A 17,936-nucleotide genomic window follows, 5' to 3' on the forward strand; every position below is an offset into this window, starting at 1 on the left:
ATAATAATATATATATTTTTTTTATACATTTTTACATAGCAACCGGTTGCTATAACAACCAGTTGCTATAACAATCGCCGTCTCAAATGGTAACATTCTTGGTGTCACACAAATTAACAGAATGACCCCCAGCCATAAGACATATACATGTCAATAATTTAACAATATTATAGTATGAATAATATTTAATCAATAATTATTAATAACAATATTTTGTAATAATTACAACAATAATAAATATTTTTTTATTAGAATAATTATCTAGATAAAATTTTGCACAACTTTGATCCGCGGTAAATACTAACAAATTAGTGTAGTCTATTTGTATACGAATTGACGCCAAAAAAATTTAAAAAATAATTAATTTATATAATTAAATAATACCATTAGATGGCTTTTTGTCGTTAAAATATTGTTAATTACCGTACACACTATTTATGTTGGTACACATCATGATGGCTTTGTGTCGAATGATTTTGTGTCGAATTTATGTTTAGAAAACGACATAAAACCATACGACAAAAAACCATCTTGGCTTTTTGTCGGGTGGTGTTTGGTCGAATGGCTTTTTGTCGTGCTTCGATTTTATCAATGCCTCTCACTCTAGCAGAGGTCTTATCATAAATTATATTTTGTGATTATTATCATTGATGGATGTGTGGTGATTACGACGTGTTATCACCACTTACGCTAGCGCGTCCGCCGTATTATTGTCGTCACTATTTGTCTTTCGTTCCTAACGTCAAATTATTTATATTGTATATGTTGTAAACGTTTATATTGTTATATTGTATTTAGCTGTGTATTTTTTGTATCGTCTTTGATCGCGCGACGACGCGCCATCTTAACTTGTTCTCCCGCCTCGCGCGCTAACGTTTTCTCCGTTACTGGCTCCAAGCTTTCTTCGCTCGCCTCGAGTACCTCACTCCCTGTTTCGAGACCAGAATCGACACTCGTCTGCCTCTCGTACGCCAAACCTTTTTTCCTTCACGCGACTTTTGTTCCGCAACGTTGTAAAATCACGCCGCGCATTTTTTTACCTCTACGCCGTAATTATTTATTACTCCTGTAATTATTTATTTTTGTATCAAATACATTACGTCGTTTTTGCACATTAAAAAGTGTTTGTTTGTCAAGTTTTCATTTTTTTCTCTATATACCTTCTCTCGCTTCGGTCAGAACGAAGCGCTGATTTTTTTTAGGTAACCTACAAACTGGTTAACTAAATTGGTGACCTCAAACTTTTCGTTTGCGTTTTTCCGACCCCGTCCACGGTAACGCCGCGAAAACCCGCCCGCTCGCGAGTTCGACAACATGGTTTTTTCCTCGTTTTTCCGATCGAGCCACATGTTCCAACACCGTGTTCCAGCTTTCGCGGCCTATTTCTTTTTGTATCCGTTTTTATCCATTCGATCGCCGACATGTCAACCACCGCCGTCGCCTCGACGTCCAACACCACGTCGCTCACCGACACGACACCGTCGACCATCATGACGACGGACGCGAGTTCCGAGCTCTCTGCCATTACCCACGTCAGGCTCCCGGGTTTCTGGCATAGCTCGCCGACGCAATGGTTCACGCACGCGGACGCTATGTTCGCTAACAAGCGAATCCGTTCAGACCTTACGCGCGTGAACCACGTGCTCGAGGCTTTTGACGAGGACGGCGTGGGAACCGTCTCAGACCTGCTAAGTACTGACGCGTTGTACGACATAATCCGCCAGCGGCTCATCATGGCGTACAGCTTGCCGCAAGCCACGCAGTTGCAGCGCATCATTCAACCGGGTGGCATGGACGATCGCACCCCATCGCGACTCCTTCGAGACATGCGAGAAGTCTATTCCGACGGGATGTCCGACACGTCGCTAGTCGCTTTCTGGATGAGCAAGCTCCCGCCACCCGTCCGCACCGTCGTTGCCGTTCTCACTGGCTCCGGTGATTACCTGGCGGAATTCGCCGACCGCGTGTGGGAAGCGTGCCAAGCGGCGGAGATTTCGGCCGTCGACACCGACTTCGACGATCGCGAGTCGAACTCGACCACTCGCCGACCCGGCCCATCAAACGCGCCGGAGGACACGCGTTACATCGCGATGGAGAACGCCATCCACGCGTTGACGGCTCAGATCGCAGCCCTCGCGACGTCGCATGCCGCTGCACTGGCCTTCGTCAGCAACGACCGCTCTCGCTCGCAGTCGCAACCGCAACCGCGACCGAACCCGACCGCTAAAGGCTGGTGTTACTACCACAACCGATACGGCGCCGACGCGCGGAAATGTCACGACCCGTGCACATTCGCGCCAATGACGCGGAAAAATCCGTGAGGCGGCGGTGCTAGTTTTAATTTTTTTTTTATATACCTTCTCTCGCTTCGAGTCAGAATGAAGCGCTGATTTTTTTTAGGTAACCTACAAACTGGTTAGCTAAAGATGTACAGATAATAGATATTGGAATTTATAAATTATTAAAATTATTATTATAAAATGTAATATGTATATTGTTATGGTCTATGAGATATCTGTAAGATATCTACAAGATATCAAGGCTAAGTTAGCATAACCATGCCTCGTGTCGAGGGCAATGCGGTTGCTACTATGACCACATTGTGTCGGGATAGTAAGCGCACCAATAATTACAGTGCACTAATGATGCATTTGAGATGTTATTGCACATTCTCAAATTCGTGTCCGAATTTGCAACAACAACAACAACAAGGACACCTGGTTTCGCCCAGAAGGCGACCACACGACGTAAACAAAGAGACGCACCACAATATATAACGGAGCCCGAAGACCAGCAACGGCAGATGTACCAAAGCTATCAACAACTGAGCACTTTCACGTCACTCAACCACTTATTTATTTGTTACATGTATTTTGTTTATATGCAATAAAAACATATTACGTTATTAAGTTTAACTTTCATTCAAATTAATCATTTGGATTCAAATCTGATACTGGCACGCAACAATTTGGCGCAGTCGGTAGGATTCACTTTTCAAGGAGGCAAACTGTCAAAGGCTACCATCAACAAGGAAGACTTGATCATTCTTTCTCGTTGATAACTCCAGAAGAGAAGACCATTCAATTCAACGTTGCAGAAAGTATCAGACAGGATGACAACATCGACGAACGTCGCATTATTGTGAGTGAATAGTTAATTAAATTATTACACAGATATATGTTACAAAAATATAAAACCTAAGAAATATCATTTAAGTAACTGAATATATTTAAGTAGGTCGTAAAAAAACTATTTAGGAATTTTTTTTGATTATTAAAGGGCAATTGATTTATTTGAATTATTATTGAGAAATATTGAGTTATTATATCGATGGTAGAAAGGCCAAGTAACGTAACCCACAAAAATGAAATTTTACAGGAGAGACTAAAACGTTATTAGTTTTGTTAAAAATTATCCAAGGAATCTAAAATTTAATTGGTTAATTGTTGAATACGTATTTTAACAAATATATGTACTATTAAAAGTTAGAAATAATATTTTAAACTAGTTATTATGCTTCAAAGTGAGGGTAGTTGAGGGTTACAGTATTTGACCTGGACGAGTATTTGAAATGGTGGGTTACGTTACTTGTACATCATGAAGGGTCATTATAACTAAATATGCTCAATAAATGTAACCCTCAATATAATAATATTATTATTTAATAAAAAAAAAGATTTTATTAATAAAATCTAGGGCCTTATATTTATGGGTGATTAATTGAGATCATTAAGAATTAAATATACATACCTACACGGAAAAAAATAATTACTATATAATTTTAGTTGCAATATTTATAGTTAATATAACTATTTTGTAGTAAAGATTAATAAACGATTTTAGTAGATATAAATACAAAATTATAGTTAAAATATTATAGTTACTAGTACTATAGTTTAGTTAAAACTATTTCTATTAACTATATATTTTAGTTAAAGTTTAAAAATAGTTAATTTTACTATAATTTATAGTAAGCATAACTGAAAAATATTGCTGTTTGTTTTATTTTTAAACGTGGTACGTGAATTCCCAATGTATTGTTTTGATATCGGGCGAATAGCGATCCGTCCGCCGCGGTCGTCGTTGCGGTTTATGTACCTCTCCTCTACCCAAATCTACCATCGTGCATTCGTATTTCGTGTTATTTCTTTGTCTCTTACAGACACATCACAATTTATTTGTCATTACGGTTATTACTTATTACTCATTTTATATTTCAAATTTGATTACTTGAACTTGATTCCGAGTGTGGTTCCGTTGATACGCATTAGGCAACTTACAAAATACAAGCATTGGAAGTTGTAACATTGATCTATTTGATCTGTCTATTGTACTGGAGATCGTGGAAGTTTGAAGATTCTATACCTGAGGTAAGTCTAATTCAGTCAATTTTTAATTATTAGTTAGGTAAATGCTACCTAAATATGTAAATTAAAATATCAACAGTATCTACCTAGTCGGATAATGTATACAGCTACAGCATAATATCTACTATCGATTTTAATATTGCAGTATTAAATGTATTAAATGTAGTTAGATAATTTCATAAAAAACACTGATGTCGAAATTATTATTACATAGGACTTATTGTAATACTTTTTTTGAATTATGGATTCATACACCCAAGATATAATGAAACAATGGGGTTTTTCAACCGAAATAATAACAATATTTAAAGGTGTGTATATAATACTATAATTCTACCTATTACCTATTATAATTTATAATGTACCTATATAGTTGTATTATTTAATTTAAATTCTTTAATTATAAGTAGTTGTTATAAGTTAAAGACTTGTAATACATAATATATCTATTGTAGGTAATAGGTATGTACCTATAACTTAAGAACCTGATTAAAAAACATATCTTATGAGTTTTTATAAGCCCAAACTACTTAGTTCAATATATATTATATACCTAAATGATTTCCAGGAATAATTTATATTAGAAACATTGTCTGTAATAATTTAAATAAAATATTTCTATTTTATTATCAACAGATTATATTTTATATTTTTATATTCCAACCAACAATTAAATTAAAAATTCTATAAATTCTATAAATTGTAAATAAAGTTTTTTTGTTAATAAAACTTCAATTTTTATAATATTTTAACTAAAATCAAACTTATTCAAATCTGAAAACTAATTTTATTCATTTTGTAGATCAAGAAATAGATGAAGTAGCACTATTTAATCTTACTGAGACCATGTTAAAAGAGTTGTTGCCTAAAATTGGTCAACGAGCTAAATTTTTGAAACATTTAGAAGATTTAAAAATACAAAAAGTAGGAAAAAAAATTTAACATTTCAAAACTTTTAAATTTGGAGTCTGTGTCTTAAATGAAATAACATATATGTATATAATTTTTTATTATTATACCTTTAGAATGTTTCTATTGATTCTAAAAAAAAACCTGAAATTGACTGGGATAATTTAGAAATAGAGTTAGCTCCGATGGATACCTCTGAAGATAATATTAATTATATAGAAAACATAATATGTGATACAATATCTGACAATTGTAAAACTGCAGTCCAAGAATTCCAAGATCATTCTGGTAACCTCTCAGTATTTAAATCATTTTATTAATATATTTTATGCATTATGTTACATAGTATAACCGATAGTATTATATTCAATACTTACTATATAATATAGGTATTGGCATATTGTCTTCTTGATTTTACTTTTGTTTGTCCCAAGTTGAAACCAAACGCTATTCAATATTATAAAATAGTAAATACCTATATTTTAATACGTTTTTTAAGTTCCAACTGCCGAATGCTCTTATACAACTACTGTGAACAATAATAATTCTTTGGGGCAACAGATAAAAACTATTTTATCCAAATACCAAGATGGAGAATTTGTATTAGAATATTACAAGCTTAAATCACATTTCAATGAGGCCATGAGAAATAAACTAGTTTCTGTAATAATAAAAGATCAAATTCGCTCCCAAGTCATTTTAAATAGATCAAGGTTTATAATTTTAGCAAAAGGTAATTTTGAAGGTTTTTAAGATATAACATTTTTTTTTTGTTATCTTTGTTTTCACTTTTAAGGCATTGAAGAATTATTTCCTTCTGAGACAGAAGAAACTTATTTCATACCTTACTGTAAAGAGGGTAATATAATAAGTCCCAATAGAGGTAAACTATATGGAAAATTTTGTAATATTAAAAAGGAAATCAGCAAGATAAGTAATATTAAGAAAACGCATCTATCAAAGTCTTCTGATCAAGAAATAAATTTGAATCATGAAGGTAACATTAATTAATTTATTACTATTCATTTTTTGTTTTTATTATTTCTATAATAGTATTGTTTAATATAGGTTATAAATATATAGTAGGTACATTTTATATTGATAAAAATTAAAATTATAACTCTTATTATTTTGTTTTATAAGATTATAAAGACTCATTAACTTGGCTTAAAAATAATATAGAACCTGACATTACTCTCCATAAACTCTGGAAAGAAACAGCTTCATATCGATTAAAAGACACAAATAACAATATGATGAATACATATATAGCCCTTAGCAAACCTACTGGTCATATTTTAGTTAGTATTGTATTTAATGTATGATGAGCTTTGTATTTTACTCATTGTTTCATTATTTTAGATTGATATAGATTTTAATTATATGTATGCTGGAAAAGAAATGAGTCTATTTGACAAATTTCACATTTTCAAGGAAAAATTAAAAATATATTTGGAAATGAAAGGAATTAGTATCAATAAAAGTCTTATTGACAAATTAACTGCTCCGCATAGACCTGGCATGTGTTGATATTTATTTACATGAAAATATGTTTCTGACTTGATTGTATCCTGTATTATTTTTTTTAGGTGACGACGATATTGCTGTTTTTCAAATTTTACCATATTTATTTCAGCCTGTCAGTATTGTTATTCAAAAACCATCGAAAAATTCTCGTACTATCAGGGCATCAAAGATAGAACAAGCGGCTGCATTTATTTCAAATGTTACGGTAAATATGTTTATGTAAATAAATAAAATAAAATAATTTACAAATTAACTTTTAAGTTAAAATTAAAAATAAGTTTTAATTTTTTCAGAATGCTAATGAATTGAAAAAGGTACATTCAGATAAAATTAATAAGGCATTTTCATTAGGCTTAACTGTACAGCCATTTGTGGTTTTTGTTGGTGAAAGTGATTTGGATGAAAACATTTCAAATAATCCACTATCATTCTACAAAGTTGTTAATGAAACATATTACAAAGTGGAAACAATTTTAAAAGCATTTGACGTGTGCTTCAAAAGCTTCCATACACTTAATTTGAAGTACCCGTTTGAAGCTGAACAGGTATGGAAATTTATACAAGAATATTTTTATCAAATTCCAGAAAATAGAGGAGAAAAAAAATTTTTAAGTGTTAAGACTTTAATTAAAGATTTAGACAACTTGTAAGACAATTTATTGTTATAAAAATAAAGATTTAGTTTAAAAAAGTTGTATTTATAATTTGTAATAAATTATACTAATTAATATGTTTAAATGTTTTTTGTGTGAATGTCAATTTGAGGTATCTAGTCATCTTTTAATACATTTAAATATTTATCATGATCTTAAAAGCATAAAAATATTTGAATGTAAACAACTAAATTGTTTCCGATGTTTTGGATCAATAGATTCTTTTAAAAAGCATATCAATAGTCATGATTTAGTTACAAATAATATTACAATTAATCAAAAAATTTAAGGTTGACAAACACTTGCCAACCATATCCAATAACATAGATATCAACTCAGAGGAAACAGTGGATGTTATTCAGGATAATTTAGAATGTACACATTTTTTTACTCTTGAAAATTTTAAAAACATTTTACATAAAAATGCAATTAACTTGGTTTCAAAATGGTATACTAACAATGCTATACCACGGAAAATGGTTCAAACACTTCTCGATGATGTACAAAACTTTAATGACTCAATTTTAATAAGTATAAAAGACAAAATTCAAAATATGATTCAAAATAATAATTATGTTGACACAGTTAAAGATCTAACTCTAGTCTTAAATTCTCTAGAAACTCTTTCTCACTCTTTTGATGGTTTAAAAACAGAACATTTTCGATTACAAACTTTGGAAGAAATGGGTTTACTAATTCGGCCTAACCAAACTGTTATTGCACATAGGTTAAATGATCGACTTCGTGATGGCATTGTTGTTTTAGAACCAAAACCTGTCAAAATAATTCTGATTCCCTTAAGGTATGTTTTAAAAAAAATATTTGAACATTCAAACTTTTTCGATGTGCTGTTGACTTACACTAAGGAACTCGAATTTTATAATGGCAAATTAATGTATAGTTTTGTTCAGTCGGAGATGTGGAAAACAAAATTAAGACTTCACCAAAATAAAATTATTTTTCCCCTGTTCTTGTACTTTGATGATTTGGATATTAATAATCCACTTGGATCTCATGCAGGAAACCAAAAACTTGGTGCTGTTTACATTTCCTTGGCTTGCTTACCACCTGAACTAGCATCTTCCTTAAATCATATACTACTTGTTTCTTTATTTAAAACTGATGACAAAAAACAGTATGGAAATAATAAAATATTTAAAGATTTGATTTCAGAACTTAACTTTTTAGAAACAACTGGGATTGAAATAACAATAAATAATAAAATATTTAAAATATTTTTTTCAGTTGGTTTAATTTTAGGTGACAATCTTGGCTTACATTCTATATTAGGATTTGCAGAAAGTTTTATTGCTAAATATCCCTGTCGATTCTGCAAAAGCTCTAGATCTGAATGTCAAAATCAATTAGTGCAAAATAATAATAATTTAAGAGATTCGCTAAATTATAACTGTGACATAATCACTAATGATGTATCTCAAACAGGCATAAAAGAAAAATGTGTTTGGAATGATTTGATTTCTTTTAGTGCAATAGACAACTATAGTGTAGACATTATGCACGACATGCTTGAGGGTGTTTGCAAATATGATATGGGTTGATATTAAAATATATGATTTTTGAATTTAAATATTTTACTGTAGATACATTAAACAATAGGATTGAAACATTTAATTATGGTCCTATTGATATTCGTAATAGGCCTACATTACTATCAACAGAAAATTTAAAACTAGGAGTTATAAAAATGTCAGCTGCAGAATCATTATGCTTCACTAGATATCTTGGCTTAATTATAGGTGATCTGATTCCTGAAAAATCTGAGATTTGGTCTTTATATATTGTTCTTAAACAAATAATTGATATTATTTTTCATAAATGGATCAGGCTGCAGGATACAGTTTTACTTAAATGTTTAATTTCTGAACACCATGAACTTTATTTAAAACTATTTCGTATAGGACTAAAACCTAAGCATCACCACATGGTACATTACCCACTTATAATTCAAAAATCAGGACCATTAAATATATTTTCTTCAATAAGGTACGAAGCCAAACATAAAGAGTTGAAAGATACTGCTAATGCTATTACTTCTCGCAAAAATATTGCATACACTCTGGCTTTGAAACAGCAGTTGCAATTGTCATACAGATTATTATCCTCTGATCATAATTTGTATACCATTCCTATACAATTTGGACGTGTTTTAACTTTAGATTCTTTCACATTAGATTTTTACAATAATAGAATCAACTTTTTAAATAAAAAGTTTAACTTATGTGTTGACAATATTACATTTGTATCCTGGGTAAATATCAAAGGTACAATTTATAATTGTAAAAATATGTGTGTCGTTATTGATGGAAATGAGGTAAATACTATGATGCCATCTTTTGGTTTAATTAAAGAAATTTTTATGACTGATGAAAAGCATCCATTCACCATTTGTGAAATGTATGAAACTATATATTTTGATGACCATTTTCAAGCCTTCAGTGTTGTTAAGACAAAAAATTTAATATGTATTTCTTTGGAGCAATTGGGTAGTATATTTCCTACTCATTCTGTAAACATATGCGGACTAACATTCATACCAACAAAATAAAATATGTATGTTGTATTTTTATCATTATTAATTCCTACTTGTAATAATTATTATAAATGTATCAATGTATAAAAAACCTTTAATAACTTAGTTAATATATTTTTTCATTTGTATTAATATTAATTGAAATATACTGTTATTACCTAATTGTATTTTAATAAAAGTAAAAAAACATTTTTACATTTAGGTACTTCTGATTTGTTTATTAATTATAGTGGTATATATGTATATTATACATATATGTATTAATTTTGTATTGGTATATGATATACATGATTACAAATATAAAATAAGCTACTATAAAATATAGATTGGTTAACTAAAACATATAGTAGTTTCTACTATAAAGTATTTAAAGATTAAATGTTCATAACTAAATCATATAGTTGTAGCCACTATAAATATTAGGTTCATCAACTAAAACGTTTAGTAATTCTTACTAAAAACCTATTGCAACTTTTTAGTTGTCACTGCTATATTATAGTTATCTTAGCTATAATAAGATAACTATAATAATATAGTATTATTAACTAACATTATAGCTGTCCTATATATAACTATAAAATATAGTTGGAATAATTATAATAATAGTAACATCAACTACATATTTTTTTCCGTGTAGTAATTATTACTATTTTTCAATAAATAAATAAATTATATAATTATGATTTATGACTTTATTATAACTGAAAATAAAAAAGGATAACAATTAAAAATTAAAAATAAATTTGAAACTTAATGAGAAAAATATAAACAAATTAATACTTAGAAATAGTTAATGAACTAAAATATTTAATAATTAAAAGTCTTATAACAATCACAATGAGTAAAAAATTTAAACATAAAAATAACTTTGTACTTATAATTTAATTATAAAAACATACTAATAACTTTAAAAATATAATACTGATTTAAAAAAAACTGATATAACAAGATAATAATATAACTAGATGATAACATAAAATGATATAACAATATTAATGAATAAAATAAATGGTCATTGAAAATTATAATAATAAAACTGAGTTTGTAACGTCACAGCATTTTTTGCACCAATATTATTATAATTACCAACATACCTGTACCCCTATTGCCACTAATGAGCGTACCTTATTTATACATTATTATGCTTATCGCGCGCTAATGCAGAAATGACCGCAGTGCTAGGCAATAAATGTTCCCCGTCCCCCCCGTCATCATGCAGTGTTCGTCGTCGACGTGCCGCGGTTGCCCGCCGCCCGTCACCTCCGGCGCTTTTGTCGCGTCCGTCGGTGCACTCGCCGCAGTGCAGTTATTAAAATTCCACATTATTGTAAAAGTCCCGCAACACGCCTACCCTGAGCTTCCCCACCTCAACATCCCAGCCATCAACATCGGCCATCATCCAGCCAGCTCCGTCGGACTGCTGACACTTCGTTTTCCAACGCCATTGGTACCAGTCGTGGTTTTTCTTCTCTTCGTGTGTTCAGTCTCACCGACAATCTCACTGTCCATAACACGTGTCACACCCACACATACATATCCGGCGAAGTTTATATTTTTGCTGTTCTTCCAACATCGTTATATTCACGCCATGATGGGCTAAACGCCACCACGGGCTCAATGTCGGGCGAAGCAGCCCTCAGCCACTGACCAATGCCAATGGGCCGTGTCGACCGCGTGTGCGTCGATGGCCATCCGGCCAGCCCATCGCAGCCGTCGGTCAATCACTAGCAGCCTCGTCGTCCATCAAATACCTAATATTGTAATGTATTAAAATACCCCCCCCCCATATTCCTGTTTATTTGCGTTAGGAAAATTTTCTCATATGTGTCCACCGTTGCATCTGGTGCATTTCTTTTTGTTACCTCCTATCCTTACCGTCCTTAGCGATATGCCGGACGGTAACCCTATGGTTGACGAAGTCAAAATTAATATAAAAAATCATCTGCGTTTCCGCCGGACCTCGTGGGCTGATCCATGGTTTCGCTCAGTCCAAACAAATACTTTCCTTACCTAACTCCCGTCCCATTTTTATTATACTCATACGATTGCCATGTGCCCACATTATTATGTATGCCATACTATTATTATTGTTCACAAATATTTATTATTGCACGTTGTGCATCCTTGTAAAATACAAGATCTCTGTTACCCTAACTTTCTCTTTTATTTAATTTATATTTTCTATGATATTATGTTTCTCTTTCCCTTTTAAATAAATCTTTGGCGTTCATTCGCCACTGCGTGTACAAAGCCTATGAGCTCCACCGACTTAGCCTTCGGGCTAACACGCGGTGCGGCTCATAGGTCACGACCGAAGTGTTCCCCTTTGGTCGTGGGTAGCTTTTGGTAGCCTAGCAAACTACCAAATTCTTACATATGGCGACCGTGACAGGACACCGTGTCCAAAATTCCCCTTGTAACTAATAAATTTTTTTTTTCTCTCTTATCTGTGCCCTTAATAAAATTATAAAACTTAAAATTGTTAAAATTGTTAAAATATAAATTTCTCTTGTAAAAATGGCAATCTAAGGTATGTAAAACATGGTAAAATTCCCTTATGGCAAGCACATGGCATGGCAACATTTCTTATCCACTTTCATCTTAAAAACTATCATTCTCCTGTAACGCAAACACATATTGATTAAATCTCATAAATTCCCTAATATTATTACTCCCCAAATCTCTCAAGTTTTTTATTATATATATTTTATTCAAAATATGACTATATTATTCTCCTAGAGAGATACTTTATTACATTATTAACTTAACGTTAAAGTCATGTTCTTAATTATTTACTTTTGGTACAAAAAAAAAAAAAATACTGTATTATTATTATATTATGTAAAACAAAATGTTATACTACCAAGGTAAATATTAACTTATTATTATTTTTATGTTCCCCCCATGATTATGTTTGTTATCCAGTCATTAATTCCAGAAATTGTTCCTGCTGGTGTGTGTGACGGATTGGAGGCGGCAGCGGCGCTTCGACGGTGGCGGTGTGTGCTGACAGCTGCGGCGACAAGACAACCGAACACTGCTGGTGACCCGTCTATTTCCCTTTTTGGTATTATGAATATTATATTTTTCCCTTGTATGACCCCCCTTTTTAGTATGTTCCCTAGACCCGTTTTCCTCCCCTGCATAACATAGTTAGGAACCTTTTTATATTATAGTGCTGCGATAACTTACACTTTTCCCCAAAACCACATGGCCAATTTTGTTATTGATATATTATGTTTTAAGTCTGTGGATTATTACATTTCTCATGTCTCATGACAAAAATCAATTTCATTATTATATTATGTTTATTGTCCATCTGCGGATTACTATATTCTTTCTGTCTCATGACAAAATTTAACTTTATTATTATATTATGTTCCTTCAGAACACATACCTGTATACCTTGGTGGATAAAACAAATTATCCTTATATTATCAAATGATTTAAAAAACTAAATTATTATTTTTATTTCTCAAATATTAGAACAATGTCACTATACAACAATAATTAAATTTTCTTGCTTTTCTATCTACCTTACCACTAGTAAATATTTAAGATTATGTCCCTTTAATGCCCATGTTACACATATTAATGCTCTCCCCAATTCTATTAAAATATCAACATAATTAGTCTTTATATACAAAGGTTAGTAAGCTGTATTTCCTCTTTTATATAACATCAATATGTACTCCCATTTATTATTAATTAAATAATTCCCCATGATTATAGTCTATATAAAAATAAGATATTATTCTCTTTCTTATATAACATATTATCTATATGCTTCCACTCATTAATTAAATATTTTCCCATTATTACATAATACTCAACGACGACTGAGGTGCTGTGTTAGGTAGCTTTGCCCCGACTAGGGCCCCACTTTTATTATACTATAAATTAAAATATTCTAGTGACTTTGGTTCACACTTATTATATTACCTTATATCATATTATATACTATTATTATTTATTAAATTAAATTTCATTAATATTCAATACAGTGTTGATACACTTATTATAATATTATTAACTCAGGTTATCCTACTCATATGTGGTGATCTACATATCATTATTCAATATTATTATTATTTAGTTTTTTTTCTTTTCTTATTGGTGACTGAATAGTTCACTGTATGGTACTATCATAGTACTTTGACCAGTTAGTGTATGCTGTTACTTATAAATATTTCATAATCATATAATTAGTAAATGTTTACGTTCCCTTGTTTAATAGTTTTTATCCTATTGCTGTACTATTGAAGTACTTCATACTTATTATTTTTTTTATTATTTAATTCATTGCTTTATTTAAAGTATTGATTCATTACTATTACAAATAGTTAGTTTATTATTCTCTTTCCTGAAAAGTTAACATTTGATTATAATTATTTTATATAAGGTCTTATCCCTTTAACCCCTATAATTATTTTATAACTATTTTATTACTATTATATATATATATTATAACTGCTCTGCCTTCTATGCTACCGAGGTACCAGTAAACACCCCTTTGCTGAAAAACCCCTGTGTATATCTGTTTTGCGTTCTTTCCCGTTACTGTCACATGTATAGTGCTGGTCAGCGCAAGACCAAACAGCCTGATAGGTACAACCCGTCAAGCTACTGTCACTCTCCCATACTCCCTGCTACTGATTTCGATCTCACCATGGAGAACCCCAACGAGGGCGACCTCTCCCCATCTGAAACAACACCCCCATCCTTAGCCTCCCTCCAACAACAAATTGATGACATGAACCAGGTGTTCCATAGACAGCTTGACTCTTTTGCCAATCGGTTCATCGAGTATGATCAAAAATTCCACGACCTGTGTACCCGCATAGATGAGGTTGACGCTGATATAACATCCAAGCTGACACAAGTACAAACCAATTTCCATACTGAGTTCGTTGAAATACAAGGCAACATTGCCGAGTGTATAGCAAGTAATAATAATTCCCATTCCACCACCCTAACTGAAAGTATCAACCACATGAACAGTGTACAGCGTAGTATCAACACACAAATCCAATCGCTTTCGGACCGGATCTGTATCACCGAAGGTCAAGCCTCACGACTGGCGGCTCTAGAGAATAGACTTCAAAATACTTCCATAGACCCCCCCCTTTCAACCAAACCTTCAATATATCAATGCCCCCCTCAACTAAATTCATCATTACCCCCAAGATTAACACAATCACTAGCCCCTCCTAACGTTCTCTCTTCAACAGTCTTGCCCAATATCTCCAAAATAAATAGTCTTCCCAATAATTCAATCTCAGCTATTCAAAATTGTCAAAATAATCCAAACCTCTCTAACCATAGTAACCTTTCAAATAATCTATCCCATACTTCTGCTATCTCTCTAGATCCCCACCGCATCCCTAAGTATAACGGTCAACTCTCTCCCACCCACCCCGCTGACTTCCTTGATAAGGTTGATCAGTATTTTTTAATGCATAATGCCTCCGACCAGGTCAAAATTAACTTCATCAGTGATAACTTTACCGGCAAAGCTTTGCTTTGGTACAATACTCTCCTTCCCCCTCCCGTAAATTACAATGATTTCGTAGAACTGTTCCGAGATTATTTCTGGTCACAAAGCCTACAGCGTTCAATACGCAACGAATTATATCGGCCCCACTATCACCGTGATGAGGCCACAATGTCTGAACACGCCATGGACTGGATCAGTCGTGCACGTCATCTTCAACCTCCTATCGACCAGATGGAAATGGTAGACCAAATTACCTCACATTTTTCATACAACGTATCATTAGCCCTAAGGGGACTCCGCATTCTCACTACGAACGAGTTGATTAAACAGCTTACATACCTTCAACGTTCCAACACACCCCACAACAATCAAAACAACAATGGTAATTCTAACAATAATTCTCGTCCCAATTCTCAACAACAACAGTATTATCCCCATTCCGGCCCTCAAAATCAAAATCGAAACCCCTCCCGTAATAACAACTACAATAGACCACAACATCAAAACAATAGTAACACTCAACCATCCTCTCTACCAGACCATGCCGTACCACCTCCGGGAAACTAGTTTCGACCAGACCCGCGAGGATGTGTACTGTGTCGCTACAACAAAATCCTCAACTCTCTATACTTACCCACCCGTTAGATCTAAACCATGAAGTCACACCTCCCCCAAATTATCGCCCTGAAATTTCTTTACAGCTTTTTAATAATTCATATAACGCTCTCCTGGATTCCGGTGCTTCGGTATCCGCCATCTCTGAAGAACTTTTTCAAAATTTAACGGTAGACCCCTCTCAACCTAAAATTCCCCTCTTTCCTCTCACTGGTATACTATTAACAACAGCTCTCAGTAACAAGTCGGTCAAAATTAAATCTCAAATCTATTTAAATTTCTCCATTAATAATTATGACACCTTTGGTATTTTTCTTGTTGTACCCCAACTTTCTACACCTATCATTTTGGGAACGGATTGGTTGCTGGAAAACGGGGTGACTATAGACTACAATACTAAAGAAATTTCCCTCCCCTCTGTAACGAACAACATACCTTTTAAATTGATTATTGACCATGACCCAAACAGTCTGGTCAATTCATTAAAAAATATTAATGTATGTAACGAGTTCCCCCCACTTTCTGAAACCCCTGCCAATTCAATATACCAACCTCTCCCGTTTGAAACAGAAAAAAATATCGCTCTCAATGACATTCCCCTCAATAGTTCTCAACAAAATTTAATGACATCCCTCCTTCAAAAATATCAACATATCTTTCAAGACAAACCCGGCCTTCATAAATTCTTTTCGTATAAATTTAATGTCAAACCCCATGATCCCTATAAAATAAAACCGTATCCAGTCCCTTTCTCTCGACGCCCGGCTGTACAACAAGAGATTGATAAAATGATTCAATGGGGGGTGATCGAACGGTCAGACTCACCATACAATAATCCTTTGGTCACTGTCATCAAGACCGACGGCTCGATACGCTTATGTTTAGATGCCCGTAAATTAAATACCATTATTCTCCCCACTCGAGACGCTTCTCCACCCATTGACGATATCCTAGCTAAATTTAACAATAAATCTTTTTTCTCCTCTCTCGATTTCTCTTCCGGTTACTGGCAGATTCCCCTTGACCCTTCTGTACGACAGTACACTAGTTTTTTGTATGACGGTCGGTCATACCAGTTCTGCGTTGTCCCGTTTGGTCTGAACATTTCCAATGCTGCTTTCGGCAAAGGACTTGAAGCCGCCTTAAATAATTATTCAATACCCTGTCCATCCCCAAATGACATTCATACTTACGTGGATGACATTCTCCTCTCATCCCCTTCATTTGAAGATCACCTCAATACCCTTGAGTGGATTTTTCACAAAATTGCCCAAGCAGGTCTCACACTTAAATTTAAAAAATGCCATTTCAATAAGAAAGAGATTAAATTCCTCGGACATTTCATATCCCCCAAAGGTATGATAATGGACCCTGACAAAGTTAAAGCCCTCCAAAATTTTCCTGAACCCCGTAACAAAAAGGACCTACAATCATTTTTTGGCTTCTGTAACTTCTATCGTAAATTCTCACAAAATCATTCTTCTCTCTTACACCCCCTCTCTCATTTAATTTGCAAAGACACTCCCTGGACATTCACAGAACAAAATAAAATCGATTTTCAAAAAATTAAAAATGCTTTCTCCCTTCAAATATCTCTCACTCACCCAAATTTCAATACCCCTTTCTGTATTCAAACCGACGCTTCCTATATCGGACTCGGTGCCGAATTATTCCAAATTGACAGCGACGGCCAAAGGAACACCCTTTCATTTGCCAGTAGGTCACTTTGTGGGGCCGAAAGAAACTACACGGTGACCGAACTGGAGCTGTTGGGGATTCTCTTTGCTTGCCAAAAATTTAAAATCTATATCCTAGGA

At 33.2% G+C, this 17,936-nt stretch overlaps 2 protein-coding genes across 2 annotated transcripts; both read left to right on the forward strand.

Moving 5' to 3' along the window:
- Positions 1-3,930: 3,930 nt before the first annotated feature.
- On the forward strand, positions 3,931-7,453 carry LOC126549014 (uncharacterized). Its single transcript, XM_050197271.1, has 9 exons — positions 3,931-4,678; positions 5,170-5,291; positions 5,393-5,564; positions 5,776-6,009; positions 6,073-6,273; positions 6,420-6,577; positions 6,639-6,795; positions 6,866-7,008; positions 7,097-7,453. Exons 1-9 carry the CDS (start codon positions 4,609-4,611, stop codon positions 7,451-7,453), a joined length of 1,614 nt encoding a protein of 537 aa, XP_050053228.1. The 5' UTR covers positions 3,931-4,608.
- Positions 7,454-14,574: 7,121 nt separating this feature from the next.
- On the forward strand, positions 14,575-16,071 carry LOC126555908 (putative uncharacterized protein DDB_G0289263). Its single transcript, XM_050210908.1, has one exon. The coding sequence runs from the start codon at positions 14,575-14,577 to the stop codon at positions 16,069-16,071; it is 1,497 nt and encodes a 498-aa protein (XP_050066865.1).
- The last annotated feature ends 1,865 nt before the right edge of the window (positions 16,072-17,936 follow it).

The sequence above is a fragment of the Aphis gossypii genome, chromosome 1 (genome assembly GCF_020184175.1).
Source record: "Aphis gossypii isolate Hap1 chromosome 1, ASM2018417v2, whole genome shotgun sequence".
Taxonomy (NCBI): domain Eukaryota; kingdom Metazoa; phylum Arthropoda; class Insecta; order Hemiptera; family Aphididae; genus Aphis; species Aphis gossypii.

Bases quoted from the DNA above. Each gene is read 5' to 3' on its own strand.
- LOC126549014 (XM_050197271.1), top strand. From the start codon at position 4,609: ATGGATTCATACACCCAAGATATAATGAAACAATGGGGTTTTTCAACC. The intron at 4,679-5,169 runs GTGTGTATATAA...TTCATTTTGTAG, and splicing joins AATAATAACAATATTTAAAG to ATCAAGAAATAGATGAAGTA. The intron at 6,010-6,072 runs GTAATTTTGAAG...TTCACTTTTAAG, and splicing joins GTTTATAATTTTAGCAAAAG to GCATTGAAGAATTATTTCCT.
- LOC126555908 (XM_050210908.1), top strand. From the start codon at position 14,575: ATGTATAGTGCTGGTCAGCGCAAGACCAAACAGCCTGATAGGTACAAC.